This window comes from Meriones unguiculatus, chromosome 3, assembly GCF_030254825.1.
Source record: "Meriones unguiculatus strain TT.TT164.6M chromosome 3, Bangor_MerUng_6.1, whole genome shotgun sequence".
Taxonomy (NCBI): Eukaryota; Metazoa; Chordata; class Mammalia; order Rodentia; family Muridae; genus Meriones; species Meriones unguiculatus.
The window spans coordinates 28,242,510-28,263,580 of NC_083351.1; the positions used below are offsets into that span (position 1 = coordinate 28,242,510).

The following is a 21,071-nucleotide window of genomic DNA, read 5'->3' on the forward strand; positions in this document are numbered from 1 at the left end:
AAAAAATACTGAAAATGACACCAAAGATAAGAAAACTACTCTTTATTTTAGACAACCTTATAAAGCTATTTTCATAACCTCCCATTTCCTACCCTTAACCCTCATCTTTTTATTGAATAGATCTGAGAAAGGAAAAGGAAAAACTGGCAGCGGGTGGACGCTGCAGTGCTAACATGGGTGCTTTCATGAAAACATTCCAAACTAGTACTCCACAGGAATCATCCAGCATGGTGCTCGAGGGCCCATGCTCAGGTAATCTGGAAACGGTGGATCGATGTTCTTCTTTAGCCACAAGAGTCAACATCAGTCTTCAACGTGGGTTGGTCTCCAGGGGGGAAAGGAAGTCTACAATATTCGTCAATCATTTTCCTGGACCAAATCAGCAGCAGTGTGCAGCATGCTGGTAAACAGAGCTTAGGGTAGAGGTATAAAAGCCCCATCTCTTCAGACTGCTTCCCCCAGTCTGCAATGGTGTCAGTGACATTTATGCCACTTGTAACATTAAGGGCAGTTAGCCAAGAATGGAATGCCAAGAACAGCCACCTGGTTTTCACTCCCCCACCATCTCATGGCATATAAGATACACTTTGCTGTAGGGTGTGGTGGTGAAGCCTTTAATCCCAGCACTCAGAAGGCAGAAGCAGGTGATCTCTGTGAGTTCAAAGCCAGTCGGCTCTACATGGTGAATTCCAGGCCAGCCAGGCTAGTGAGACCGTGTCTCAAACAGACGAACAAAAAAGCAACAAAAGTGCATTTCTTCACTTAAGCAACCCTGCTGGCTGTTCCCTCTTTTGTGGCTAATTCTATTACTGAGGGTTAGGTGAGTTCTTGGGGGGCATGACAGTAGGCTTGTGGAGTGACTGCTAAGTGCCACTAGAGGGCAGCACTTAAATGGGAAAACAGCCTTAACTGATGTAGAAACATCAAGCAGGTGATGCTGTCTGAGCAGGGCCCACACCAGCAGGGCAGAGAAGTGCTTGTGTGAGTGAGCATCTCAGGACTGGGTACCAACAGGCTTTTATTTGCTCCAAATTTGTATGGGTTTTTGCCCTCAAACTTGTTGCCCTGCTTCACTTTCTTCCATCTCCTTTAGTCACAGTTACTGATCTGCCAACAGCAGACTCTTTCTTAAAAGGGAATTCGACCATATCAAAAGGCTGTAAAACAATCTCCATGGTTATTAGCTAATTAAATTTGAATTCAACACCATATGGTGATAGGAGGCAGCGAAGGATAAGATTCAGATCTTAGATCTTTCCAAGTAGGGCATGTTAGATGATAACAGGAGAGCAGGGTTGGTGGTAAGCTAGATTAGAGCTCAGTGCATGAAGAACTGTTTGCATGGCTTAGAAGAGCTGTGCTTTCCTGAACTCTGCTGCAGAGTGCAAGGGCTTCACTTAAGAAAGGGTATGATGTGTTCGTTAAACCATTCACGAGACAATTGAAGATGCTCCCCTTCCTTTGCCAGAAACACTAGCTTTCCTGCTTTGTCCATCTGCTTTAGTCCCAGGTGGTCCTGCAGAGAGAAAGGCCACAGTGAACCCAAGAGGTTTAATGAAAGGTTTTAGATTAAAACAGAATGTTAACATTTAGTCTCAAGATACACTTTCAATATATAAGCTACATCAATATAGAGGTATATTGCTGAAGAAAAAAAAAAGTGTTTCCTTTCAGGTCTTTGTTTTGCTTGAGTCAGGGTCTTGCTTTGCAGCCCTAGCTGGCCTCGAACTTGCAGCAATCCTGCCCCAGCCTCCTGAGTGCCGGAATTATAAAAGAATGTAGTACCATTCCTGGTTCCTTCAGTGCTTCTAAGCATTAAAAATACATGTGTAGTTCGCCAACATAGTGGCAAACCCCTTTAATTCCACCATTTGGGAGGCAGAGGCAGGTGGATCTCAAGGCTAGCCAGGTTTATAGAGAGAGTCCCAGGACACTCAGGGCTACATAGAGGATGCTTGCTGTCTTTAAAAAAAAAAAAAAAAAAGTAGCTGAGATTGTTCTGCCCCACCCCCAACTCCTGTAAGATGATAGGAAAAAAACAAAACAAAACAGAACAAAAACAAAACCAGGACCTGCTCCTGAGCTGCTCTTCAGTGCCTATAGTCAGCTTTCTGAAAAGCTGGGCAAGCCACAAGCAAAACTGGCCCAGAACATCATAGTGAAGGGGGGCTGATGAGAGAAAATTAACCAAACAATGTTTCAAGATACAGCCCATTCTTGGGGCGTGAACTTGGGACATGTTAGCGTCTTGCAGTTACAGTGTTAGCGTCCCCCAGTTGCCGGGGTGTCAGTCTCTTGATGGGGAGAGACCATCTAGAAGGCAGAACAGTGCCACTGCTTGTCTGCCCTGACTTTAACGATCAGGAAGATCTTGGCTGTAATTTCCAAAGCTGCCAGAACCTAGCTTCCCTTTATTTCTACCTCATCCAAACTGCGACACCATACGCATGGGAGGAGCAGAGGGATATGCGCCTCTGAGATTATGTGGGGAAACTGCAGTAAAAGATGTGTGGTTCAGGTGTGGTCCTTGGCATCTGTGAGTCCATCTCCAGCATAAATTCCTTAGTTTATGGCAAGCAGTAGCTGGATGTAGCGAAACCCTGCAACTTCTGCTTGAGTAACCCGACCTGCTGCTAAACAGAATCCCTAACAGCCCCAGTTCAGACCTTGAAGGAGTTTCCTTATCAATGCCACATTGATAGGTTTATTCTTGGTGCTGGGGAACAACCCCAAAAATCATGTACATAAGCACATGGACTGGACTAAGGCATGCCCCCAGACCACCAAAGTCCACACCTCTGTTTATGGTTGCCACAGCATAACACCTCAGTCATGTCTGCATTTCCTTAGAGGCTTCTGGGATATGTAGTAACCTAACTACAAAGGAGGCCAGTTCCAAACCTTCACAAGTAAAACCTTAGAGATGCTGTATGGACCTTGGCTGGATGAGGTTGAAGTCTCATGTTCCCAGATAGCCTTGAGCTCGGTCTAAGACGGTGGACCCCCTATTCTTATTGGGGTTTTCTCTCCACCCAATCTGGTAACTCTAGATCTTATAAGGAGCACCACATATTCCTCAGAAAATTACAGGCCAGATGCTTTCCTGATAAGAAAACCTGTTTGGCAGGCATCTATGGATTCCTGGATCTACCCACCCCATGCTAATAACATGTCTTGGTGTCTTGATTTTCTAAGTGATCCCCACCCATAGGATAATTAACTACTAGGTTCTTCTTATGACAAGACCTTGCTACTGCATGTAAAATGAGGCACTGTACCACTCACTACATATAGATCAAGTATCCTGATACTCCTGACCCCAGCAAATCAAACACGTTCACCCTCAAAAACCCTCTCACTGCCAAGGTTTATAAATCCTTTATTTCAACTAAGCGTGCAGTGGGTGTGTGCTGGATGATACCATCAACTTTCCACTGTGGCCGCCTGAGATTCATCATTTATTCTGGGCTCCCCTCCTCCCTGGAGAATTGCCGCTGGACACCTGAACTTGTCTGCCAATCAGCCACCAGCCCAGCCTTCATGGGCTTTTAGACTGCCCAGGGCACGTCTGCAAGTTGCAGCTGACTTTGAACGTGGCCTCTGGCCAGTTTTGGTTCTCTGCTGTGCTTAGCACAGAAGATTAACCAAGAGCTGTAACACTTTGGTATCATCAAGGGCTTCTGGAACTCCCAATACTGACAGTCTCATTCTAAAAGAGCTAATCCGTTTTAAGACACACCCCAGCCTAGTGCATAGGCCTTGCCCTAAAGCTCTCTAGCGGTTCCTGAGATCCAGGACCTTTGATTCCGTTCTCCATCCAGAAGCTGCATTCCTGGCCCCTCAGACAGTGGAGAATAACAATGTTTCTCTTTTTTGTGTTTAAAAACCACAGGCAAAACGTCCGAGGCTCTAGTAAAAAGCTATAAACCAGCACCCAGGAAGTTAGCGTGAAAACAGCCTATGATGGCCTTAAGTCAGATGGCTTGTGGGCTCTGGGTGCTCTAGGACAGACAAGGCAGGGATCTGCTGCACAGAACCCCGCAGCTCCGGGGACAACCTCCTGCAGCACATCCTTGCGTTACCTCTTTGTATAGACTGGTCTCCTGGAGGGGAATGGTTTCCTTAGCTTGGCCACTTCTGTAAAATCCAAACCACTGCAGGAGAGAACGAAGAAACTGGTCAGTCATCTACATAGCACCCTGTCAAAAACCTTGTGAGGCTGGCTAACAGAAAACTACCAGCAAAGCGAACATTGTAATAGAGCCAACAGAGCAAGCAAGAAGGAAGAATGGGAATGGGGTTTTTGGTTTGGGTGACCTGGAACTCACTTGTGTAGCTAGGTTGGTCTTCACCTTGCAAGCTAGTCTGTCCGAACCTCTCGAATGCTAGAGCTATGGGCATGTGCCAGCATACGTTAAAGGTCAGTCCTGAAGGATGAGCTACTCTTTCTGAAGTTTTCCACTTCCCCGTAACGTCTGCTTCCTTCCTTAAGGAATGCATCAACCCTGAAAGTCCCTGCCCTGCCCCGGTCATTCAAGGCTGAATATACAAGCTCTTTTCCCAAGAAGCTCCCAGTCTAGCAGGCTCAGAGCCAACTCACTATTCAGCACTGGGTCAGCAGACTTCTGTAAAGGCCAGATCCAGAATCACATGGTTGCAGCTGCTCATTTGCCATTGTGATACAACAGGAGCAAAAAAGTGTGTATGAGGAGTGAGTAGGGATTTTCTAACAAAATGCCTCTGTAGCCATGCAGATTTGGCTTTCATATAGTTTCCATAAAATATTTAATTTTGGGGGATACAGAGTAAATAAAGTGTAATTAATAAAAATTAAAAAAATGGGAAAAGAGTATTTTTTTTCTCTGTTTACATATATGAAAATTCGGAGCTCACAAGGCCACCAGTGGATTTGGCCCCTGGGCTGCCTTCTCCTCCTCCCCTGTGATCTTACAGTGTGAGCAGAGCTTCAGCTGAGGTTGGTGACTCACACAGCTGTTGGTTGCTCCCACGTGTCATCCCAGCACTCCGGAGGATGAGGGACAAGGATCACTCCGAGTTCAAGGCCAGCCCGAGCTACAAAGTAAGGACCCCTCTGAAAGGAGGGAGCGAGAATCTGGGAGTAGCGATGGTGTCCTAGAGTGACAGTGGACTTGGCCGAGACAAAAGAGCAGGACGATTTTAGGTGGAGAAGCCAGGGAAAAGCACTCAAAAGACAAGGCATGAGAGAGGTACTAAAATATGGGTGACAAAGCTAGAAAGATCGGTCACTCTGTATCAAGGCAGACCTGGACATCAAATTCAGGGTTTACACATGGGGCTAGTGATTCGGAACCTTTCTGGGTCACGGTTCTCTGAGGATCTTACTAAAACTATAAACCTTTTCTGCACATAATGTAGCCATATACTTTTACATAAAATTAGAGGTGCAACTAGAGGATAGCAGCCAATCTGGTGTCCCATTTATGGTGAAGGCTGGTGGTGAGACAGGTTTTCCCCCCGAAGCAGCTAAGGTCAGCACCACACTGACCTCTTGCACTCTCCTGGCACTCTGTTGCCACGTGTCTCACCTCAGAGTCTACAGGGTCCACCATGGTATCGTTGAGGAATTTTACCATCACAAACTTCTTGAGGGTCATCAGGTTCTTCTTGTAGGACTCATTGACACTCTGGAAGAAGAGAGGACAGTACTGCAGGCTCACTACTGTCAAGCTCTGGCAGGGGGGTTCAGGAAGGTCAGCCTTCCTTAAAACCCTTCTGACTGACATGTCATCAACCCCAGGCTGGATTCTGCCAGAATATCCCAAACCATGGTCGTGCCTGGGCACAGCCCATGCCCTTCCAAGAGTCTCTCAACTAAGTCTCTTGTGAGGAAACCAGCCCTGAAGGACCCCACCAGGAGGATGTCCTTTGTGAAGACAGCAGCTTTGAGTTTTCACTTTGCCCAGTGGGCCACCTACTATAACCTCATCCTGCTGTTTCAACATGAAGGAAGGGAAGGACTTCAGGGAGGAGGAGGACCAGATGAATCCCAGCCCAGCCACCCTAAAAGGAACCAAAACTCATGAGCACGGCCTCTCATAAACAAAACCCGTGACTCCTGGCTTCTGCCTGGGGTATTTTTCATAAACAGTCACTGCTCTCTCTCTCTCTCTAATGGCCAGAAAGGGATGCCTAGGTGAGCGTGTTTGGGTGCTTACCCTCTCTTGATTTATGTCTGCCAGGAAGATGCTGTGGTTGCGGTACACATCCTCCTTGATGGGGTCATGCCAGTACTGTGCCTGCACCAGGCTGAGGAAGGAAAGGAATGAAGGTGCCTAGGCGTTTCTCGGCCAGCATGCCCGGAGCACGCCCCAGGGCGTAGGCAACCAAGAGACTTTGAAATGATGAAAAACCAAAGCCCCAAGGCCCAGGCCTTGCCTTCTAAGCAGGAAATACTTAGACATGTCAATGAAACATCTTGCTGAGAGAATGACAAGCCGTTTGGTAGATACGGAAAGGCCAAAGATTTGGGGAAGAGATACTTCAATACTTGGCCTCCTGATTATAGTGGTCTAGGCTATCTTTTCTCACAGCCCCACCTCCCTCCCTCTTCTCTACTTCCTATTCATCCCATAAGACTCAACCGCCTTTGTCTCTTCCTCCCCACTGTTATCCTTTTCCTCATCTTCCTCAGACTGGGATGATAATGTTTGCCACTGCTGTGTGACTATCAGTCATCAGGACGACACTCTCTAATCTGTTTATAAATGTATTTGGACAAGCACTTGGGAGGCAGAGGCACAGGGTTCCAAAGGTCAAGGTCATCTTCAGCTACAGAGTAAATCTGAGGTCAGCCTGGGCTAAAACAAGGCCCCGTCTCAAAAATGCATATATTTGGAAGCTCTAAGAAGTTTAATTTCACTGATGCTTAAAAATTCATAACTAGGAGCTAAAAAAATAGCCCAGTGCTTAAGAGTCCGGCTGCTCTTCCAAAGGACCTTGGTTTGATTCCCCTACCCACATGATGGCTCGCAGCTCTCTGTAACTACAGTTCCTGGCGTTCCCGTGCAGCCTTCTGTCCTCCGAAGGCACCAGGAATGCGCACAGTACACATACAGATAAAACACGCAAACGGAATAAAAATATCTACTATGGAAATAAATAACGAATTCAGAGCTAAAGGGTTAGGTCACCGACAATAGTATCTGTCTGACCCACACAAGCCTCTCGGTTTGACCTTCGGCACTGCAAACGTAGAAGTTCAACAGACTGTGAACATTTATGAAATGCCGTACAGTACTGATGTTGTCAAGGCTTAGGTGTTGCTGCTCACCACTCTTCCCCTGAAGGACTCTACACCCCCTGACAGACAGACTTTCTACACTAGACCGGAAAAGGCGAATCTAAGCCACACCACAGCAGTGAAGGTAAGTCTAGCCACTTTGTTTTGAGACAGGGTTTCACTAAGTAGCCCAGGATAGACTCAAATGGACACTTCCTGCCCCTTATTCCCAGTGCTAGGATTGCAAGTGTGATCCACAGCTGACTTTTTTGGTTTGTTTTTGCCAAGGAAGTTCTTGCTACTAACTCTCACTGGCCTGGTCCTTACAGTGTAGCCAACGGGGTGCTCAAACTCACAGCAATGCTCTTGCCTCACCCTCCTGAGCTCTCCTGGTATCACAGGTGTAAGCCACCATGCTCCTTGAGGCACTGGGAACCCAAATGTTACAGAACCCCAGTAATTTTCGTGTGTCTGTGTGGGCACATGTGTGTATTCATAGAGGTGTATGTGTGGACCATCCTGTTCTTGTGGAGCTGACATAGGGTGTTCTCTTTTTCTCTGCACCATATTCTTTGAGACAGGGCGATAGGCTGGCTGGACAGCAGGTTCCTAGAATCCACTTGTCTCTGCCTCCCAGGGCTGGGGTAGCAGCTGCATGTGCCGTTGTGCCCAGCTTCTTAGAGAGGTGCTGGCAATCTGAACCCTCCTGTTTGCACACCAAGGATGTTATACATTCTTGGCTTCTCCCACATTCCTTCCATCTCCTCCTTCACACCCCAGGTTAAAGGTACCCAGGGTAGGAACCAGTCATCACTTGCAGCCTGCATCTTAACAGATTCCATCTATGGTACCCATCTCCCTGCCCCTTCCTAGATTCCACGGTAGCCACAAAGCCGGCAACCAGGTCTGGCAAATAGTAACTCAGTTACTGTTTGATGAAATTATCAATGAAAGACTTTACAACTGCAACTAAAAGAGAAAACACAATGACAACACTAGGAAAGGAAACAGAAAGCTGAACACAAACCAACTATGGTAACAGGCCAAACCTTTTACTTAATGGGAACTCAGCCTGCACTTATCCTCAACCTGCTTTACCCTAAAAATGACTCTCAGTAAGGCATGTTACTAACCTCATGTCAGAGGTTCAGAGTGCGAGAGCCAACAGCTAGCTGATGACAAAACGAGGCTCTCCACTTCCCCTCACACCAGGTCATTCCTCGGTATAGGCATACAGGATCTGAGCCTAGCTAACATCTCCCCTCAGGTTACAAAGCTCTTCACTGCTGCTTTCTGGGTGACAGCAATGCTGTAGGGGACCATGGTGTCCCCAGATCCATCCTGGTTGGGATCTATTCTTCAGGCGTGGTGCTGTGGAATTTTACAGGAACGCATGGCAGTACAGCTTTGTCTGTTTTTCTTCTGTCCGTGACACAGTACTCAGCAAGCCCTTTTGATCTAGAAGCTCATGCATGCAATAGTTACATCTCCTTGTATGGCTTTTTTTTTTTTTTTTTAGTTTTTCAAGACAGGGTCTCTCTGTAGCTCTGGCTGTCCTAGAACTCACTGTGCGGACCAGGCTGGCCTTAGAACTCACAGAGATCCGGCTGCCTCTGCTTTGTAAGTGCTGGGATGAAAGAAAGGCCGGATGTGCCACCCACCCCCAGCGACACTTCTCCCTTAGTCACTTGCTCCAGGAGAGAGAAGAGAGACCCACCAAACTGCCTGGTACACAACAAGACTAGCTCTCAGTCTGGTCTTCCAGTTAGACTGCTGAAAGAATAGATTTTGCTTCTGCCAGGGTGGAAGAAAGCTGTCACCCGGATGTCAGGGACCTGGGGCGTCAGACTGTCCCTGTCTAAGGTTTTCAAAAGGTCCGGGCTTGGCCCCGCCCACTTACCCAAACCTTCTAACTTACCGTGAATTCCCCAGTTCTCAGGCTCCCTGGGTCCCTAGAGTGTGGGTCCATGCAGTGTGCCTTCTATGGAAATGAAGCCTTCAACCTTTCGGCTGTACCACAACGGTCCTTACAGCCTTTCTGCTCTTTTGAAAAAACATGCTGACATCTTGTATTGGCTCTTATTTCCTCTCTTGTTCTCTTTGCCTCTTTTATGTGCTTTATTAACTTTTCATTTTATTTGTTTGTTTACTGTTTCTTGAGACAGGGTTTCTCTGTGCAGTCCTGGCTGTCTGGGAACTTGCTCTGTAGATCAGGCTGGCCTCAAACTCACAGAGATCTGCCTGCCTCTGTCTCTCTGTCTTGAGTTCACCACCACATCAGGCCTGATTTTTTTTTTTAAAAAAAGATTCATTTACTTATTTTTAAATTATATATTATTGTTATTTCTTAAATACGCATTGGTGTTTTGCCTGCATTGGTGTTTTGTCTGTGTGAGGGGGCCGGATCCCCTGGACCTGGAGTTACACACAGTTGTGAGCTGCTATGTGGGTGCTGGTCCTCTGGAAGATAAGGCCCTTAACCGCTAAGCCATCTATCTCTCCAGCCCCAAGATTGATTTATTTTTATGTGAGTTTTTACCTGCATGTATGTATATCGGTATACCATGTACAGGCAGGGCTCCCAGAGGCCATAGGGCCCCCCGAGACTGGAGTTATAAACACCTGTGATAGCACAAGCAGTGCTATCCTAGTGATACTATCCTAGTGATACTTCTAGAATCCTGAGCACAAATGTCAGCGCGGTACCCGCCGTCCGCACGGGACAGCTACCCGCACTCACCGTTCCTGCACAAATGTCAGCGCGGTACCCGCCGTCCGCACGGGACAGCTACCCGCACTCACCGTTCCTGCACAACTTTGGAGTAAGCACCAGTGTTGAGTGTCTTCCTAATGAAGTCACAGATGGCAGAGCTCTCTCCTGGGCATCGAGGGAATCCAAAGACACCTGTGTGGGTGAAAAGACAGCTATGCAGTACTCCAATAATCATACAGAGAATGTCCACTGTACCAGGCACTGTGAAAACCAGAAAAAATTAAAAAAAAAAAAAAAAAAGCCCAAGTGTCGAGAACTAAGAGCATTGCCAAATTCCTCCTGGCACTCCCCCGGGGACCTCTGCCCCGGCCCACCCACATATAACTGCCACATAACTGTTACATGCACACAGCTGCCTCATCCTCTTCCTGAGGAAATCATCTGACTCCCTGTCCCCATTCCCCTCCCAAGTCATAGTTCATCCATCTACCTCCCCGTTCTTGAAATCCTGTGTAAACTACTTTTGACAGTTAATATAGTGCCAATAGTCCATGGATTGTCACTACACTGGGTTCCTTAAGGAGTGAGAAAGGTCTGTCCATATTGAGTACAGATTCAACTGTTTCTTTAATAGTCTCCCCCAACCCTTCCCACCCCTGCGTCCCCACCGTGCTACCCCTGTCCCTCTCTTTCTTTTTATGAAGACAGGGTAGGGTCTAATACAGCCCAGGTTGAACTTAAACTCTCTGAGGATGATCCTCCTGTCCCCGACCCCTAAGTGCTAGGATTCTAGGCACATACAAACACCATGGCCTTTCCCAGAAGAGTTCTCCTCTGTGGACCTTTGAATCCACATGTATGGAACTCATGGATTTAGGCCAAATGGGAGCTAGGGGGCAGTTCTGTGGTAGAGCTCTTGCTTCACGTGTGGAGATGCTGGGTTTTATCCCCTAAAACATACATACACGGGGTGGGGGTTGGGGGTCGGGAGACAGAGACTCACACAGAGAGACAAGAGGAAGGAAGAGGGAGAGAGATAGAGGGAGAGAGGGAAGGACAGAGATGTAGCTATCTCCGTGCTCCCAGGATCTGAGACTTCGGTGCCTGCTTTTCCTGGCAAGCGGACCTCTCAAACCTCATCACAGAGACGTCTCCATGAGGCAGATGGAGACTACTGCAGAAATCCACAGAAATCAAAATGCAGAGGCGCCCGGCTGTAACTGATAGAGCTACGACACAACATACTCCCAAGGCTCAGGGAAGAGGGGCCAGAAAGACTGTGAGAGCCGGGAGACCAGCATGGCTGCTGTTGAAACAATGTCCTCTACATATGACAGGGATACTTCACACATGCAGTCTCAACCATATGGTCGCCTGAGGAAGACCTGCATAATAACACCAGCTGGCATGCCGGTGCAGGTGGGGGAAATTTCACAGGGCCACACCTCTAAATGAAGAGCTAATTAACGACATGCAAGAGTGGGAGGGTCAGTCTTCAGGGATGAGCCCCCGGTGGGTTATTCAACCCCAGGTGTTCGCATACATATGAGCAACACTAAATGGACTCAGCAGGTTAGACACACACACGCGCACACACACACACACACACACACACGTACTGATAATAGTTAAAGAGGTCATGAATTTGGGAGGGAGTGAGAAGAATTGGAGGAGGCAGGAGAGGGGTAGAAATGATGTGAATATAACACATGAATAGGAAATAAAGCATTTTAAAATTTTTAAATAAAAAAAAAAATCGCTAGGCAGTAGCGGTACACGGCTTTCACCTGACTGCTTGGGAGGCAGAGGCAGGTGGGGCGCTGAGAGTTTGAGGCTAGCCTGGTCTACAGAAGAAGTTCCAGAACAGCCAGGGAGGGCTGCACAGTGGCCCTGTTGGCAAAACCCTGTCTAGACAAATCAAAATAAAATAAAGTTTGCACCCAAGCTTTCATTTTTGTTGTCAAATGTGTTGACAGTAATATACAGCAAGGAGACAGGGTCTAATCCCAGTTAGCACGCCTTTTCCCTCAATTAGGTGCTTCTGTCTGAATAGTGTTAAAGGTTAGAACAAAAAGCTTACACAGTCTTTTTTTTTTTGCCTAAGCCTAATGTCAATAGCACAGCACAGACGTCAGAAAACAGAGGATGTCATTCTATTTCCCTCTTTACGGTAGTGCTATGGTGGGACCTGGACCTTGCTCATGCTGGACAAATGTATTAGCACCAAGTTACATGTACAGCCCAACTTATTTTCCCAACTCCTCAACCACTGTCATTTGGATGGAACGCTTACCCCTATGAAATCCCATCAACTAAGTAGAAAAGATGGCTACCAATGATTCGTGTGTGCTACAGAGCTTTGCAGTCCCCGGAAACTTCCTACTTCCCCATTGGTGGCGACGACTTCGTTACACTGCAGAAGTGGGATATGACAAGGGTGACTGACTCAGCTTATGAATCAAACTACTACATGTTTTCTTTCTTCTTTCTTCTTCTTCTTCTCCTTCTTGTTCCTAAGATAGGGTATCTCTGGATAGACCTGGCTGTCTTCTTCTCCTTCTTCTTCCTAAGATAGGGTTTCTCTGTTTATCTTCCTAAAATAGGGTTTCCGGGTGGCTGTTCTGGAATTTGATCTGTAGACTAAGCTGGTCTCAAACTCACACAGATGCATCTGCCTCTGCTTCATGAGTGCTGGGATTAAAGGCATGAGCCACCACCACCCAGTGCTCTTGCATGTTTTTAAAAAGCTGGTAGGCAGGGCTGCAGAGATTGCTCAGAGGTTGAAAGCATGTACTGCTCTTGCAGAGGACCTGAACTTAGTTCACAGCACCCATGCAGGGTAGCTCACAGCTCCCAAGAAATCCAACACTTCAGTCCTTCTCATATCTCCTCCACACACATGTAATTAAATTAAACACACACACACACACACACACACACACAGTGGTGCTGGCTGTGGCTGTGGTGGCACAAGCTATGACCTTAGCATCTGGGTGACTGAAGCAGGAGAATTGCTAAGAGTTTGAGGGCAGCTTGGCTACCAACCAAGACCTTATCCAAAAAGGAAGGAGGAAGAAGAAGTGGAAAGACAGAAAGAAAAGAAGCAAGGAAGAAAGGAAGGAAGATGAAAGAAAATGAAATACAAAACCCAGGATGGACGTGGGTTAGAAAAGAGGAAGAGAGTCATGGGGATGAAGAGGTGACTGTTACCTTGATGTTGTCCCCCAACTGAGATCAGGTTGATCATGGGAGGTGTTGGGCATCTCTGAGCCACTGCTCTCCTGGAGAAATCAAAGGCGGCTGTCAGCGCTGATGTCAAATTAGAATGTACCAATAGTTATCTCGCAGAATAAGCTCTTTAATGCACCATGGGTCCCCAAACCAGAGTTGCAGGATCTTCCTCCCCTAAGGCTGAACACAAGTCTTATAGAAAAGAAGTCAAGAGAGGCTGGAGAGATGGCTCAGTCACCGAAGGGCTTGACCTGCAGTCCACTTAACCCACTGAGCCTGGATTGTGTGCTCCTCCTTAAAAAAGAAAAAGCCTAGCACGGCGGTAATCCAGTAATATCAGCAATGGGGAGGGAGAGACAGAGGGTCCCTGTGGCCTGCCAATCAGCCAGGCTGTTAATACTAAGCTCCAGGTTTGTGGAGAAACCTTTTCTCAATAGTAATTAATAGTAATAAAACAAATAAAAATATCCATGCTTAAGCATTTCTGGGACCCACACGTTGGAAGGGGAGAAATGATTCCTCAGAGCAGTCTGTCTTCTGACCTACACACACACACACACACACACACACACACACACACACACACACACCAAGGCATGCAGACGTGCACATACCTCAACACACACAATTAAAAAAAAATGAAATCTTGAAGTTTTTTCTAAAAAAGTAAGGTGGAAAGTAGTTGAGAAATATACCTTTGGCCTCCAAACATAGGCTCACACGGGCACACACAAAGAGAGAAAGAAAGTTCCACACAGCAACATTTTAACTTCCTTTCTATGACAGGAAGCTAAATAATTACAAACAATTACAGTCAAGTCATCTCAAAAGAAACATCAACTCCATGTGACAGACATCGTACTTACAGGAACTGGCCTCCCTGGGAGAAGCCGATGGCATTGTAACCCTGCTGCAACTTTGGATCCTTTTCTAGAATCTCACACACTGTTTGCACTTGGAAATTGACATTCAAGAAAAAGCTGTTCTCCATATCCTAAAAAAAGGAGCAGTGAGAGGCGAAAAGAAGGAACTGTATGTAAATCGCATCTTCTCTAAGACAGGGACGGCCGTGGGTCAGTGCCCTCCCAGAGCCACTGGAGTATCACCTGAGCATAATGGAACAACCCGGCAGTTCAAGCACTTGGGAGGATGAGGTGGGAAGATCAAGTTCTAGGCTAGCCTGGGCTACATATCAAAAGCCTACATCCCCAAATAAAATAAAACCAAACCGATGGGACCATGCTTTGCTGCTAAAACTTCGAGGCGAAGTTATTCAAGTAGCACTGAATAACTTCATCAGTGCTGATGGAGTCCATCAGCTCCCTCAGGGAACGAGCTGGAGTCTTACCTCGATCATGTTCTTCCCAATCTCTAAAGGGAGGACGTAAATTCCAGGTATTTCCTTCTCAACCATCTTTTTAATGGCACCCATGCTCCTGGGGTTGCAACAGCTGTCCCCTAGCCAAGAAAAACAGTGATGGAAATTCATAAATCAAAACACTGTTCAAGAAACAGAAAACTTTTACATCTCAAAAGGCATTATCAAGAATGTGAAAAGGCAGCATACCGAGTTATGTTTTCGTTCTAAAGAGAGCTTCTCTGTGTAGCCCTGGCTGTCTTGGAACACGCTCTGTAGACCAGGCTGGCCTCAAACTCAGAGATCTGCCTGTCTCTGCCTCCTGAGTATTGGGATTAAAGGTTTGTATCCTTTTTCAGTTTTTCCCACACAGTACCCTTCCTACTTTAGAAATTCTACCTTGGTTATATGGGTATATAAAGAATGTATATAAATTAAACACTTAATGATAACAAATCATAAAGACATTTATTATAAGACAATTATTTGGTATACATAAACCATACTTATGGCACACAATCAAATCATGGTATACAAAACTCATCTCTGCATAGTGGGTCACCACCGAAGCCTAGCGCTCAGGGGGCAAAGGCAGGCAGATCTCTGTAAATTCAAGAGACCAGGCTGGTTGGTCCACATGCTGAGTCCCAATCTAGTCAGACCTACATAGTGAGGCCCTAGCTTTAAATTTCAAAAAGAACTGAGGGCAGCCTGGCAGTGCTGGCACACACCTTTAATCCCAGCTCTCAGGAGGCAGAGACAGGCAGATCTCTGAGTTCAAGGCCAGCCTGGTCTATATCGTGAACTCCAGGACAACCAGGGCTACACAGGGAGACTCTCTTTAAAACAAAAACAAACAAAGAATTTCCTTCTAGCCAAACAGTTGATAATGGAAGACACAGAACTTCCTTGGTGTTCTTCAGAGTTAATCATATTCTGATTTTGGAATCCTTAGTACGAAAACACTCCTTACATAACAAATGTCAGAAGCATGCTCGTGATTACTTCAGAAACCGTTGGAAATTTTGTCCTAATCCCAAAACAAAATTCATTTTTTTTTTAATGAAGCTCAAGTAAGACACTTAAACAGCACATTAAAAATTTTTCGTTATTCTAACTGACGTGTGTGAGGGTTCGCTTGTAGGCATGTATGTGCGCCACATGCATGCCTGGTGCCTGTGGAGGCCAGAGGAGGGTGTTGCGTGCAATTGTGAGCTATCAGGTGAGTGCTGGGAATCAATTTGGAGCTTCTCTACAGAGCAGGGGCTCTCTTCCCCACTCAGCCATCTCCCCAGCCCTCTCACATGGCAATTTTAGAACTAATCACTGGAACACAGTAGGAGAGAGAGATGCGCTAATTTGGTTTCCACGTGCTGAAGAAAATATTAAGTATTTGTTTCTCGCAAGAAACATTGCAGGAGTTGTTGTATGCACAGTGAGAGCACTGGGGTCACAGCATTCAGCAGCCTGGAACGGGAGTGTCTGAGGCACTATTTTGTTGGAGCCTTGAGTGTCTGAGGCACTATTTGGTTGGTGTTTGTGGCACGACAGCACACACAGTGAAAAGCGCACGTGTTCTGTGTTCAGAACCAAGGCCCCAGAGGAGATGCAAACACTGCCAGAAACAACTCGATTCACTTCACCCTTGATTTTGAATGAATTTTTGCTCACTGAGCATGTACCAGTCCCCGGGTATGACCCCAGGACTATAAAACTAGACAGAGGGTGCACAGACATGGTCCCAGCACTTTGAAGGCAGAAGGAGGAGGATTGGAAGTTCAAGGTCATCCTCAGCTTCTCATTGAAGCTTGAGGCTAGTGTGAGCCCCCATCACAAAGCAAAAGAGAGAAATATGAAGAAAAAAAATGAAAGCCAGGTGTAGTACCACAATTTGTAACCTCAGGGAGCAGGGTGAAGGTCCAGGAAATGCCTGAGGCACAAAATTTAATCAAGTAGTCGATTGGAGCTTTGGGAAAGGTCTGGCCTCCATCTTGTGTAAACTTGGGAGTGAGAGCCTTAGAGCTCAGAGCCTCAGCTTGGTCCCAGGATTGTCTCCTTACCCTAAAAGTACAGGAAGGGGCCACTGAGTAGAAACCAGTGGGCTGACATACCGTTCCACTCTGTACTTGAATCGTCACAGAATTTCAACAGGATGGGAAGGTTAGGGAGAAAACACTCTGCCCTCATGACGTCCACCATGTTGTGATGATGAGGGACAAAATGAGGCCTTGGCTACACACCTAGGTCAATGGTAGTGTGGCCTACAGAAGATAAGGTCTCAAAACAAACAAACAAACAAACAAAACCAAATGAGCCCTGGATATTTGCACATGCCTTTAATTGTAGCACTTGAGGGCTATGGGGAAAGGGATTGGGTCAGAAGTTCAAAGTCATTCTTGTCTAGACAACAAATACAAATTCTGAGTTAGCCTGCACTACATGAGACCTTGTCTCTGCCAAAAACTAGGTGTGCAGTGGTGCAGGGGGCACACCCCCCAAACACACATACAACTCACATAAACTCACAACAATTAAAAATAATTTAATAAAAATGGCCTTCAAGGGGGCTGGAGAGATGGCTCAGTGGTTACGAGCACTGACTGCTCTTCCAGAGGACCTGGGTTCACTTCCCAGAGCCCACATGGCAGCTCACAACTGTCTGTAACTCCCAAGATCTGACACCCTCACACAGACATACATGCAGGCAAAACACCAATACACAGAAAATAAGAATAAATTAAATTTTAAAATGGCCCTCAAATTAAACTAAGCAACACACCAAAATAATAACACACCCTTTAAGGATATTAAGTCCAAAAGCAGAACCTCCATTTCTTCTCTTTTGTTTTGAGACAGGGTCTAATTAGGTGCCTCAGCTGGCCTGGAACTACCATCCTCCTTTATCAGCTTCCTGAGGGTGGCAAGCACCAGTTACCCTGTTTGATTTTAAAAATTCAGACTACATATACACACCCCAAGTGTTCTCACGTCTGAGCTACCCCACCTGGGTCAAACAACTTCACTTTCTAATTGTCTAAGCCAAAACTTGTGATGTCATCTCTTAGTTAATCAGGCCATATCTAAATCCCTTGATGCCACCTTCAAGTGTATCAAAGTTCCACCACTTCCACACTTCCTGTGACCACACAGCTGTCACTGTCCAGCTCTGAGCTGCAGCACATCTGGGGCTTAATGTCTGCGATGTCCCCTTGCAGCGTCTGTGACACCTACAATCTATTCTCCACACAACAACTACAACAGAAATGAGGACACTGTGGGACAAGACAGACAGGTTCTCATGCCTTTAATCCATAAATCCTGATCGTACAGTCTCTCTCTTTTCTTCCCACAGTCCCTGGAATGGGCCTGGCCCTGATCCCTCTTCATCTATGACAGCAAAAAAAGAAACAACTGACTAGCTGCAGGATGAACCAGGGACTCTCCAGAACAAACAGGCCAATGAGCTGAACCTCACACAGGGAATCTCCTGAAGATTCTTCAAGAAAACCCAAAATCCCGGCTCCCGAAGAACCTCAGAAAATGCCTGTTGTCTTTTCACAAGCGCCTGAATTCCCTGTGATCTGAGCTGACTCTGTTCACAATCCCTTTCTTTCTATGAAAACTTCTCCCCGGAGCTCACGGCTACAGCTTTCATTTCAGCAAGCTCTAGAAGCGTCTGCACGGTCATCCTGTGTCACAGACAGAACGTTCCTGTCCCGTCATTTTGAAATTTAGCTAAATACAGATGATTAGTTATGGGTCTTATGTACCTCTGGCTGACCTGGAATTTGCCATGTAGATCAGACAGATCTCAAACTTGCAGAAATCCCCCTGCCTCTGCCTCCTGAGTGCTGGATTTACTCTCCCACTCTAGCTCTCCATAGGCTCCAGCCACCACACTGGGCTCAAACCATTCTCTGCAAATGTAAAGCTGGCACCTTCTGCTCCCCACCTCCTCACAAGTCCCTAGTCCACTTCCAAGTTCTTACACTAGTCTTAAAAGCCCCAGCACACGTGTCCACCCTCTTTTCCCTTGCTCCCCTGCTCCTGCTACATCTGGACACTGATATGCCAAGCTCAGGGCCTTTGCATCTGCCGTCCCTTTGACCACATCCATCTGGAGTCCTGCCTCTTCCACCTGAGATCTGCTCAGCTGTCCCTCTGGGTGAATCCTGTCCTACTCTTGCTCTCTCCAAGTCCAAGCTCACACCCCAGGCTCTATCTTCTTCCAGGCGTTATGTCTGTCTCCACCACACCCATCGCCATTCGACTTGCTGCTTTTACTTCTTTATAGTATGTTTCCCCCCGGGAAGGCATGTTCCAGAAGGGTGAGGAATTCAGTCTGCTCCATGCTCGAGCATAGCGGGTGCTGTGAGGTAGCTGTACGAAGGCCATGTACAAATGGGAAGGAATCAACGCCTGAGTGCTCTGCCCAGCTCTGCAGGGACAGGTGGCCTGACTGTGAGATGCTGCAGGCTGACGCCATAGCTGCTAGGATTTGACAAGGACAGCATTACCCGAGCCGTGCACAGCTCTTCCTGAGTGCTCACCAAATACACCTGGCTGCCTTCCCTCCAGGGCAGAGCAGCCCCCAAATCCGAAAACTTTGGGCCAGGCAAGCGCTGTGGAATCACTACCCTCGCCCTCCCAGCTCTGCGATGCGGAACCCGGCGGGGAAAGGACGCCCCATCCCACACCCACTCACCCATCCCATGCCAGATCACCAGCGGTGGCGGCGAAAGCGTGTCCAGATGCCCCAGCACCCACGCTGTGCAGCACCAGGGGAACAGGAAAGCAGCCAGGAGCAGCCGAGAACCGGGCGACGCCATTTTAGCAATCATGTGACCCGCGCGAGGGCCAGGGACCAAAGTACTCCCGGTGACCACGCCCCCCGGGTGCTCAGCCTGTTGGCTGAGGTTCATCCCTTGCTCATCACCCACCAGAACCTACGGTGCAAGAGCTTTCCATCTTTTTATTGGCCTGATGCACTGCTCCCATTTTACATCCAAGGACACCTAGGTGACAACTTTCCCCAGTGAATTGCGTCTCCTCTTTCAGCTGTGTATTAGCCGAAAAGAGCGATCTGTTCTCTAACAACTGACTCACTTTTCCTTTTTATTCCTTTTTATTTTTTATTTATTCCTTTTATTTATTTTCCTTATTTTTATTCTGTGTGTGGGCGTCTATTTGTGGCACGAGTGCCACAGCGCAGGTGTTGAAGTCAGAGGGCAGTTTGCAGGAGTGGGTTCCACCACAGGTCACAGGAACTGAACTCAGCTCCTCAGGTTTGGCTGTAAGTGCCCCCCCCCCCCCCAGACTATTATTTTGGCGTGTGCGTCCGTGTGAGAAATTAGATAAGGTCCTCAGAGGCGGCAAGCTCTTCAGCGCTGCAGAGTACTTACTGCCCGTAGGAAAAGGGGGGCCTGGGGAAGGAAGGGAAACTTGATTTTCATCCAGGGCGGATTATATCGTGTTGGGTTTTGTTCTGGATCTTAAAAGAAAGATAGGATTTCAGCGGGCAAAAATGTAATTACGGGGGAGGAAGTTTGAACCATCCTGAGGGGAACCAAGTATCTGTTAGAGATCCGGGCAGGACTTGCAGATTATCATGGACTCTCAGTGCTGGGTGTAGCAGGAAGGTGGGCGAACATGGCCGCTTCCTCTCCGAGCTACACCCTGGTTTATACGCAGAGGCTGCTGTCCTGTATGCCTGCCTCCACGTCGTTTCTAGCTTCTCTCCGTCCAGTCTTAGCATCTCAGTTACGGGGTCAAACATTCTCTCCCTGAAAAAAACCTCTGAATATGTTTAAAGGAACCTGTTAAATAGGCTGTATTCACGCTATAGAGAGACCCTGACACCGACTTTGTAAGAGACGGAGAAATCTTAGACAGAGTGACATGAAAGTCTGGAAGGAAAACCGGTTGCACACCCAGACGACACCCCTCTGTTTCACACTTCTGAAACTAGTAGTTACTTGATAGTTGGAAAGCCAATTAAGTTCCAGGATTAGGATGCGCTATGCAGGGCACAGTTCGTACACGCTTTGGGCCGGCGAGATTGCTCAGTTCAATAAAACAGTGTCCACTAAGCCGTTCCAGAGCCATTCCTCTTGGGACTACGGTGGCTTGAGGAGAGAAGCAAGACGTCCAAGTTGTCTTCCGATCTCTACACACCCAGGGTCACATGCCGCCAATAAAACAATAAAAACAAAGAAAAGAAAAATAGGTCTGGGGCTAGGGAGACATCCCAGTCAGTAACGTGCTCGCTGCAGGAGCGTGAGAACCTGAGCTGGATCCTACATCCACAGGTGTGGAGACCTGCACCTTCATCCCAGCGCTGAGCAGGCAAAGGCAAGGGGCGCTGTGGCCAGACAGTCTAGTCAAGTCAGGGAGTGTCAGGACTAGTGGGAAACTGTCTCAAACTAAGGTGAGAGGGACTGGGGGAGAAACTGGGTAGGTCTCAGTAGCCCAGGATGGCCTGGAACTCTCGATGAAGTTGTGGATGACCT

The 21,071-nt window shown here is 47.2% G+C and overlaps 1 protein-coding gene across 1 annotated transcript; it reads right to left on the bottom strand.

The window, feature by feature from the left end:
* Positions 1 to 27: 27 nt before the first annotated feature.
* Positions 28 to 19,424, bottom strand: Ppt1 (palmitoyl-protein thioesterase 1). Its single transcript, XM_021639479.2, has 9 exons — positions 19,268 to 19,424; positions 14,554 to 14,663; positions 14,072 to 14,199; positions 13,185 to 13,255; positions 10,064 to 10,166; positions 6,198 to 6,288; positions 5,568 to 5,666; positions 4,083 to 4,154; positions 28 to 1,516 (listed from the first exon to the last, which is right to left on the bottom strand). Exons 1-9 carry the CDS (start codon positions 19,401 to 19,403, stop codon positions 1,394 to 1,396), a joined length of 933 nt encoding a protein of 310 aa, XP_021495154.2. The 5' UTR covers positions 19,404 to 19,424; the 3' UTR covers positions 28 to 1,393.
* Positions 19,425 to 21,071: the final 1,647 nt, after the last annotated feature.